This window comes from Cryptotermes secundus, unplaced genomic scaffold (genome assembly GCF_002891405.2).
Source record: "Cryptotermes secundus unplaced genomic scaffold, Csec_1.0 scaffold226, whole genome shotgun sequence".
NCBI classification, from domain to species: domain Eukaryota; kingdom Metazoa; phylum Arthropoda; class Insecta; order Blattodea; family Kalotermitidae; genus Cryptotermes; species Cryptotermes secundus.
The window spans coordinates 356,909-366,684 of record NW_019739212.1 but is presented as its reverse complement, the minus strand read 5'-3'; the positions used below and the strand labels follow the sequence as shown (position 1 = coordinate 366,684).

Below are 9,776 nucleotides of genomic sequence, written 5' to 3'. Positions count from 1 at the left end.
GGTGTTGGAGAAGGATGGAGAAGATCAGTTGGACCGATTATGTGAGAAATGAAGAAGTGTTAATTAGAGTCAGTGAGCAGAGGAATATCCTACACGAAATAAGAAAACGGAAGGCTAATTGGATTGGTCATGTTTTACGCAGAAACTGCCTTCTAAAAGAAGTTATTGAAGGAAAGATAGAGGGGCAGATAGAAGTGACAAGAAGACAAGGAAGAACACGTAAAAAGATGCTGGATGACCTTGGGGACAGAAGAGGATACTGTCATTTGAAGGAGAAAGCTCTAGATCGCATTAAGTGGAGGAACTGTTTTGGAAGAGACTGTGGACCTGTCGTCTTGACAGATTACTGATGATGATGATGATGATCACAGGATTCAACTGGCTCATGATATGGTTCAAAGGAAAGCTTTTGTGAACATGGTAATAAACCTTTATAGTTTCCATAAAATTGGAATTTCTTGATCACTTAAGACACTATTAGTTTCTCAAGAAAGAGTGCATCATGGAATATAATAAAGCAGGTGACCTGTTTAAAGCATAGATTCCTCATTATGTATAACATAGCATACGAGGGGGTACCCAAAAGAAACCGAACTTATTTTTTTTAAACTTATTTATTCAAATTTTAAGCACAAACCTTCAATCCCCTTCAAAGTACTCTCCACTTACACTAATACACTTGTCTAGTCTTTTATTCCATTTTTCAAAACATTGTCTAAATTCATCTTTTGAGATGTTTGACAGCGCCTCCATCGTTTTTTTCCTTCACCTCAGCAACATCAGCAAAACGCTGAAAAAAAGTTTTGATCATTTCGGGACTCTTCTTTCAAAGCACAGCATGCTTCCACGCGACCTTGTTTTTGTTCAGCAATCAGCAGTCGTGGCACGAATTTCGCAGCCACCCTTTTCATTCCCAAATCTTCTGTCAAAATTCACTGAACTAAGCTCCAAGTCACTCCCGACAGCTCCACAATTTCTTCAATGGTCCGTCGTCAATCTTCCTTGATGATTTCACGAATTTTTTCAACATTTTCATGTGTTTGGGCCATTGCAAAAACGACGATCACACAAAACAGTTGTCACTATAAACTCTGCCGAAACTAGTCCTTACCTTCTGAAGCAACAGTAGTCAGCTTATCAACTCAGGAATGTTAGCTCTATGCACTCATAGCGGCAAAACGCGGTACTACAAAAGCTCTGCCCACAAAAAAATTAGTTCAGTTTCTTTTGGGTACCCCATCGTATGTTAATTATTGGATAGAATTACCTTTCCTCCATAGAATTTTATCCAAATCCAAGATGTAAAGGTCATTGTAGAATGTGCCTGCCAGATCCTCTTCACTCTCCTCAACATCCCATACTCCACCAAATGCGTAGGCTCTGTTGCCAGGTGCCATGGCTAATGCCATGCCACAGCGTGGTGAGATGTAAGCTCCAAGCTGTTTCACTGCTACCCACTTCCATTTCAGTCCTGATACATCATTTTCTGCATAATGAGCAAGTGAAACTAGAATTATAAATGTGTTCATCCTTGATAAGGTTTATAAAGAACATTTCTTTCTTACACATATTATGTTTCTGGACATTATCCATCATCCTGCTTTTATTTAAAATACAATATTTTGGAGACTGGATTCTGTCTCTTTCTTCAGGTAAAACCTAGTCAGCTGGGCCCAACTGATAGAGCTACTCCCTATCTCCAGACACCTGCACCAACACAAGACAGGGTATACAAACCAAGCACAGGCTAAACCATTTGCAAGAGTTAAGATAAAACATTAAAGAACTCCACAGGTATGAGGCCTAGCACCCGAGTACTATCCGAATAGAAGTCATCACTGGCGAGATAAATTCTCTGGATGGTATCAATATAAAGAACACAAGTTTTCCCACAAACTTTTAGATCTTATTTCTTTCTTTGTTCTTTATTTCTTAGCATAATATACCATCTGGAAATTTTCAGAATGACAAAAGCAGTTAATTTAATAAATAAAAGAAAATAAAGAGGACAAAACTATATAATTTAAATTAATGTCTCCTTTATATTAGTGGTGTAGGAATGTGTACACATAAGTTCTGTGACATAGCAGTGGCACACACAGTAAACAGATCTGGCAAAACTTCATATCAGGAAATCTTACTGAAACAGAATCAAAATGGGACAACCAGTTCTATCAACCTGGACAGCTACTCAAAAAGGTGGTTTTTCTAAGTTATAACAAACAATTACACACAGTACTTGTAAAATCAGAACAAATATGGATGACCAAAGAATCAAAATTATATAAGCTTCTATGGTTAGGAATGGAATAATTAGTTGCTTGAATCATGTATGAGGGAGTCAGTAAATAGGTCACAAATGGAAACAAAACAGCTGTAATGGATATGTTTTCCATGTGTATCACTAGGTAGCAGCACACTCCAGCTACATGACAGTCTAGGTAGCAGATGCACATGCACATGTTCAGAGGCTGGTTTCAGTAGTCAAAATGGCAACTGTGCTTGAGAAGTGTACTACCGAACAACTGCATTCTGTTGAGCATTTTCTGTGGACAAAAGGACTCAATGCAAAGGATATTCATAAAGAAATGTTTCCTGTTCATGGTGGGAAGTGTCCATCATGTAAAGAGGTTCACAACTGGGTTGAGAAATTCTCTCAAGGATGCTTTGAAGTCGCAGATGATGCCTAGCCAGATCGCCCTGTTGAAATTGTGACAGAAGCAACTGTGCAGCGGGTTTGCTTAGAGCAGACAGGAGGATAATGAGTGATAGGCAGTGTAGCAACTGCACTAGGTTGTTCCCAGCAAAATGCCTGATCGATTGAAGTTTTGGGAAGTGTGTGCATGGTGGATGCTCGGAGAACTGAATGGGTCTGTCCTTGCAACATCTCTTATGGTATGCAGATGAAGGAGAAGATATGCTTAACAGGATTGTTACTGGGGATGAATCATGGATGCATCACTACCAACCCAAATCAAAGTGTGCTTCAGTGCAATGGAAACATTCCAGTTCACCTTCAACCAAAAAGTTTAAGGTTATACCATCAGCTTGGAAGGTTATGCTTAAATGTTTGGTATTCTCAGGGAGTACTGTTAACCCATTTTCAGAAGCATGGTGAAAACAGAAATTCTGCATCATACTGCAAACTTCTGTTGAAACTTCCGATGCAGTTCTCAGAAAACATCCTAGCCAACTGGCAAGAGGAGCACTGCTTCATCATGACAATGCCAGACCCCATACAGCCTGAGCAACCCAGGAGAGAATTCAAGAACTACAGTGGGAACTTCTTGAACTTCCACCTTACAGTCCAGACTTGGCCCCTAGTGACTTCCATCTGTTTGGTCTGCTAAAAAACACCTTAGTGGCAGAAGTTTCACTGACTACAAAGAGGTTGATATGGAGGTGTGGAAGTGGCTGTGACAAGTGTATCAATGTTGGTGGAGGATATATCTAGAAAGAAATATTTTTTTCACGTTCGAATATCACATGTTTTATATTTTATGTCCATTTGTGACCTATTTACTGACTCTCTTATATGTACAATTTCATATTCATCTTTTTATTTGCGGATAGTTTGCACTTATAATGCCCCTATTTTCAGTCTATATAATGCTGCCAAATATTCAAAACACATTATCTTGCACAATAATTATTAAATTTAATGAGACTAAGTATTATTTGTTACATAAAATTTTATATAAGAATACCTTTGCACACATTAATTAGCATGAAAAATATAGTCCTCAATATGAGAAAACAGCCAAACTTATGACACATTCAACTGCTGAAGGAAAGTTAAGCTGATCTCACAACAAATATGGAATGATCAGTGGGCAGAAAAATGACTTGTCGCTTAAGTTATGGACTGCTAATTGGCTGGTCTCAACTGAGTGAAAAATACTTACTTTCTGGTACAAGTAGGAACGTATCTGTATGTATTACACCTTTATCGACTTCCCGTTTGATTTTCTCTTTACTGAATCCCCCAGAGATCAGCACTTTTCCATCGGGTAAAGCCACCATTACAAATCCTGATCGAGGAGCAGGTGGGGTTCCTGAGAATAAAGCCAGTACAGAACTTGCAGTTTTCTACCTACACCTCACCAGTTGCATGACACATCTCCCATCAGTTTCCCCATGGTAAGTGATACATCCTATTTTACCTAGTCATATATGATTTTACTCTGTTTCTTATCCCTTCTGATGTGTATTATGATAGAGTATTTCAGTGCTTTGATTAATTTCATGTTTGAAATCTAATCCTCCAAAAGAACATTGACTGGAAAATCAGTGTATCATATCTTCTGTATGCAGCTGCAATATAAGTTCAAAGCAAATACAAACATATGCATACATCTCATGAGCGATCTATTGGTTCTTGTTAGAGCAAGTTTTGCAGCCCATGTTTTAAGATACATTTCTCCTGTGACCTGTAAGGAACATGCTAATAGTAATAAAAAAAAAGCTGTCATTATGTTGTTTATATATCTTTCAGTTACATGTCATCCATAAAATCTGATATCCCAGGAAACGCATTCATATGATCATACAGTCTGTTAAGAAAAGCTGATTGCAAAATTTGAGAAAGAACAGTCAATTGATTCATCCACACTGGTGAAACATGAGCAAGGCAAACCTTTAAAACAACAATGAAAGGCAGATCATGTTGAATGTGTTCAACAAGATTTCAGAAAAGTATCTAGTATAAAAAGCCCAATGGCAGATTTCACTGCAGATTCTGTGTTGGGTTTTCAGAATGTGTAAGCAGATAAAACAAATGGTTAAAATTCCCTGCCAATGAAGGAAAAAGATGTCCATGGAAACTCCAGCAATTTTGTCAAATATGCAGTGTGTATTGAAGTGTGCAGATTCTTTGATGGTGTACCATAAAAAATGACACACTGTTCACGTCAGTCGACCATGATCTTCATCTGACAAATTTAAAAGGAACAATTCTGTATAAACCTTTTGTTGGAGATGGGAATCAAGTTGTTGAAAAGCAATAAAATTAAAGCAATTATGAACAGGAAGGCTTAACTTTGTGGAGACGAAATTATTTAAGAAATGTGTGGTAATACAGGAGAGGGAAATGCTAGATTTATTATTTGCATGAAATAGGGCTCAGAGACAGTCATACATAGGGCAGTCAAAAAGTTCCCGGAATTCCCCTGCAGACAGAGAACAAGCAATAAAATAGTGCACACACTGTTGTGGTGGGGAGCTCAGCATGTCTGCTCGCAGGCGCAACAGGTCTGGACAGGTTTCAGTGTGCAGTGTTGTTACTGTTCTGTTTGAATTAGATGTGAGTGTTGTTCATTTGGCGCAGTCACAGTTCAAACAGCATGCGAACATCAAGTTCATGTGCAAATTGGGAAAATCTGCTTCAGAGATGCAATCAGCCCTGCAGCAAGTTTACGGTGATACTGCACTAAAGAAATCCGCAGTTTATGACTGTTTTTCTTGGTTTAAGAATGGGCAGGAGACATTAGAGGATGACCAGTGCAGCAGGAGACCTTCGACATCCAGAACTGAAGAAGTGCGACAGCTGATTCAATGTGATCGAAGAATGACCATCATGGAGTTGGAGCAAGAAGTTGGTATCTCTCACAGATCCATTCATGCCATTTTGTCCAATGATTTGAAGATGACACGCGTCAGTGCGAAGTTTGTTCCGAGGCAGCTGACCACGGATCAGATGGAATGCCGCATGATGGTCACTGGTGATCTGTTTGACAAAAGTACGCAGGATCCGACGTTTCTCAAAAAGATCGTCACTGGTGATGAGTCACTGGTGTTTGCCTATGACCCGGAGACAAAGATGCAGCCATCGGAATGGCACACAGCGTCGTCTCCCTGGCCAAAAAAATCACGCCTCATCAGATCCACAGACAAAGTGATACTCATTGCATTCTTTGACATGACGGTTTGGTGCACCATGAGTTCATACCACCTGGACAGACTGTTACTGGCCATTTCTACGTGCAAGTTTTGCAGAGGTTGCGCGATGCAGTTCGGAGGAAGCGGCACGACAAATGGCAGGGACAATGGTTTCTGCATCACGATAACGCACGAGCCATACATCGCTTGTTGTGCAGCAATTCCTCCTCGAGAAAAACATTCCTGTCATCACTCAACCACCATACTCTTTGGATCTCGCTCCAAGTGACTTGGCTGTTCCCTACTTCAAAAATGGGCCTCAAGGGGACACGTTTTGCAACCATGGAGGACATCAAATCGAATGCGACGGCTGAGCTCCAGAAGATTCCAAAAGAAGCCTTCCAGCGCTGCTTCCAACAATGGCAGTGTGTGCGTGCAAGGGTCCTACTTTGAAGGTGATTAGGTAAGCGTTGCCGGGAACTTTCTGACTGCCCCTCGTATTATGTGAAAAGTGTGGGTCCATAGAACAGTGGGGACAAGAAAACAAGCTTTTGTTTTTCTAGGACCATGTACCTATGCTGGAAAAGGAAAAGGTGAGTTACTCTTCACATAGATAGGAACAGTGGTCTTTTTGAGGCAGTAGCTCAAATTTTTAAATAAAAAAAGATAGTTGTTTGCCATGAGGAAATGAAGGGCAGAGATCATCAGGACTAGCATGAAATAAGTTTGTTAAAAAATAAAGTCATATTTTGCTTCTCCGCACTTTTCCACTTATACACTTTATAAAAGAATTTGCCGTTTCTATCACATGATAAAGCAGATAAACTGGAACTGTTTACATGGAGCACAACAGAGTGAGAAACTACTGCAAAGAAGGTAGGCATTTATGATCAGCAAGTCTGAAGGAACAGAATATATTATTATTGTTGCTGTTATCATCATCATCATCATCATCATCATCAAGGGAAATTTTAAAACCTCTGTCCAAATGACTAAAATATGAACTGCTTACACTACCATCTTACAGAAGAGATGCAAGTACATTAGAGACCAGTTTGAGACAACAGAAATGGAGAATCTAATTTTGCACTGTTGGAAGTAAAAGCCCATATTATTCAAGTAGAAACAGAAGCTTCCCTAATTAAGTACCTGCAGGTTCTAATCTTTTCCATGTGTAATTTTCCAGATTAAAGGCATATACATCATTGAAGTACTTATAGTCACGCACATTATCATGGAAGCCTCCAAACACAATCAGCTGCTTCTTAACACACACCATTCTGTGTCCACTTCTGGATGATGGTCCTCCAGAAGCACTGCAAACAGACTTAACAATGTATATGAATCGAGAAAGTGCTAATGATGAGTATAGGCTCTAATGACAAAAGAAGTGATACAAAAGCTGTAAAGTATTAATGGCATTTTGACCCTAATCTCATTTTCATTCTTGGATGATGAAACCATCTTGTGATAAGAAGGTATGTTGATGTCTTGGAAGACACAGTTGCTTCTAGCCTCAGAGCCAAGTCCCTTGTTTGCTCTGAAGTTGGAAATAACTGGATTCATTGAAACAGCAAACTAGCCCACCACAACATGTCATCACCCAAAAACATAAGAGAAGTGATATAATTAGTTAAATTCTGCTAGTTTGTACAGCTATTTCACAGTGCTATATCAATATCAGTGGCTATGGCTACAGTGTTTTAAATTGATATGATTATTTTTTTATTGCTCGTGGGGTGGGACTAAGTCCCTCATACTGCGGCCACTTCTGGCCTATTGTACCAGCCCCGGATGATAGGTGAGGGTGATTGTGGAACAATTGGTGGAATGAAGATTGGCAAGGGAAACCGAAGTACTTGGAGAAAACCTGCCCCAGCGCCACTTTGTCCACCACAAATCCCACTTGACCAGACCCGGGATCAAACCCGGACCACCACGATGGGAAGTAAACGAGTAACCGCTTGGGCCATGTCGCGGACTGATATGACATGACAGTGTGAATTGTTAATCATAAGGCATGAGGGGGGAAGCAGTCAAAGCCTATTTAGGGCATTATCCTAAAACTATGTATTACTGGTATAATGTGTAGGCATACATCAGCTGTTGGTCATAATTCATTGTGGCCGAGAGTCAAACCATGTATCTCCCGACTTGAAATTTACAGAGTTACCACTATACCAACATGCTTAGTTCCAGACTTAATTATCTTCCTGGTTAATTTTGAAGAAGTAATAGCCCTTTCTGGTCTACTGACAATGTTAACCATTAGCTATAATTAAAAATATACGTAGGTCGTACTAAAAGTCATGAGTAACAATTTTTTGTAAAGTAACAGGTTTTATTATTGACAAACCAAATACATCATCTCAATCTACAGACCTTTCTTTATTTTTCAACATAATCGCCACTTCTTTGTACACATTTCTCCCAGCTTCTGGGAGTTTGAAAATTCCCCTTCTGTAAAATTCCGTTCCAGCCATCCGGAGACACTGACGCACTGCTTTCTGAATTCAGCGTGCTTATGAAAGTGTGTGCATGGGTGCGAGCAGTGTTTGAAGATGGGTGAAACATTTTAAAGATGGGAACACCAGCATCGAAGATGAGCCTCGGAGCGGTCATCCTCGAACAGCCTCAACTGAACGCAACAAGGAAAGAGTGGATGAGATCATTGAAGATGACAGGCATGTGACTGTGGACACAATAGCCTGAAAACTTGGAATAGGGCACAGTGCAGTACAGGAGATGATTGAAAGCTTGGGCTATAGCAAAGTTTGTGCTTGTTGGGTCCCGCGGTTATTTACCGAAGACCAAAAAGGTCACATTGGATGCAATTGCAAAGATGGGGTGGCAAGTTCTTCCACACCCCTCCTATAGCCCTGATCTGGCACTCTCTGACTATCATCTTTTCAGATTTGTGAAGGATCAGCTGCGTGGACGTTTTGGGACAAGGGAGACAATTCAGAAAGCAGAGTGCCAGTGTCTTTGGATGGCTGGAATGGAATTTTACAGAAGGGGAATTTTCGAACTCCCAGAACGTTGGGAGAAATGTGTACAAAGAAGTGGCGATTATGTGGAAAAATAAAGAAAGGTCTGTAGATTGAGGTGGTGTATTTGGTTTGTCAAATATAAAGCATGTTACTTTACAAAAAATTGTTGCTCATGACTTTCAGTACGACTCTCGCAGAAAGAGTTTATGAAGGTGTACTCAAATGGAGTACACATATTTTCCAAACACATTATTTCCACTGTTTTATACCACAATGGTTTTGATGTTCATTTAATGTAGGAACATATATACTGTTACATAGCTGATTGCTCTACAGATATCCCCCATACAAGTCATATTGTCTTTCCTTGGAGTTACTTAAACCATTCACCATGCTCGAAAAGAAGGTAAAGCTATCCCTGTAACAGGCCATGGAGGCCCGCAGGGTTCTGAGATGTTCAGGCTTCCACATTTTTTCTAGACAATCGGCTCACAGATGGCGGTGAGATTGTCAGCCTGATGCACCGGCGGCCCTTTACCCCCAGGAAGATTCCTGGTACTCATTTCTGTTAGAGACTGAGTCGACCTTAGGGCCATAGTGTGGCTGGAAGGATTAGGTCAATTGAGAAATTCAACCTCACTGGGAACTGAATCCGCAACCTTCCAGCTTGTAGCATAGTGCCTCAACTGACTACGCTACTGAGTGCCACCACCATGCTGAAAACTGTTTGAAATAATGTGAGCTGTGTTTTCTACCATGCATTCATTTTTTATAGAGTGAGTCACTTTTTAGAAATCGGATGGGTTTATGTTGTACAAGGACAAAAGAAGAACAGCCCAAAAATTCTAATGTAGGATCTTAATACAAGAAAAATATGTGTATCTCTCTCTCTCTCTCTCTCTCTATATA

At 40.0% G+C, this 9,776-nt stretch overlaps 2 protein-coding genes across 2 annotated transcripts in view; one reads left to right on the top strand and one right to left on the bottom strand.

Annotated features, from left to right (window-relative positions):
- The window catches only part of LOC111871658, a 29,353-nt gene extending 26,944 nt beyond the window's left edge, over window positions 1–2,409 (top strand). The window contains exon 3 of the mRNA XM_023864901.2: window positions 1,653–2,409. Coding sequence (XP_023720669.1) covers window positions 1,653–1,751 — 99 coding nt within the window. The 3' untranslated portion in view covers window positions 1,752–2,409. The remainder of the gene's footprint in view (window positions 1–1,652) is intronic.
- The window catches only part of LOC111871659 (kelch domain-containing protein 4), a 25,569-nt gene that overhangs the window by 8,432 nt on the left and 7,361 nt on the right, over window positions 1–9,776 (bottom strand). Inside the window, exons 4-6 of the mRNA XM_023864902.2 lie at window positions 7,027–7,193; window positions 3,906–4,055; window positions 1,268–1,486 (exon numbers count right to left, since the gene is read on the bottom strand). Of these exons, the coding sequence (XP_023720670.1) occupies window positions 1,268–1,486; window positions 3,906–4,055; window positions 7,027–7,193 (536 nt within the window). The remainder of the gene's footprint in view (window positions 1–1,267; window positions 1,487–3,905; window positions 4,056–7,026; window positions 7,194–9,776) is intronic.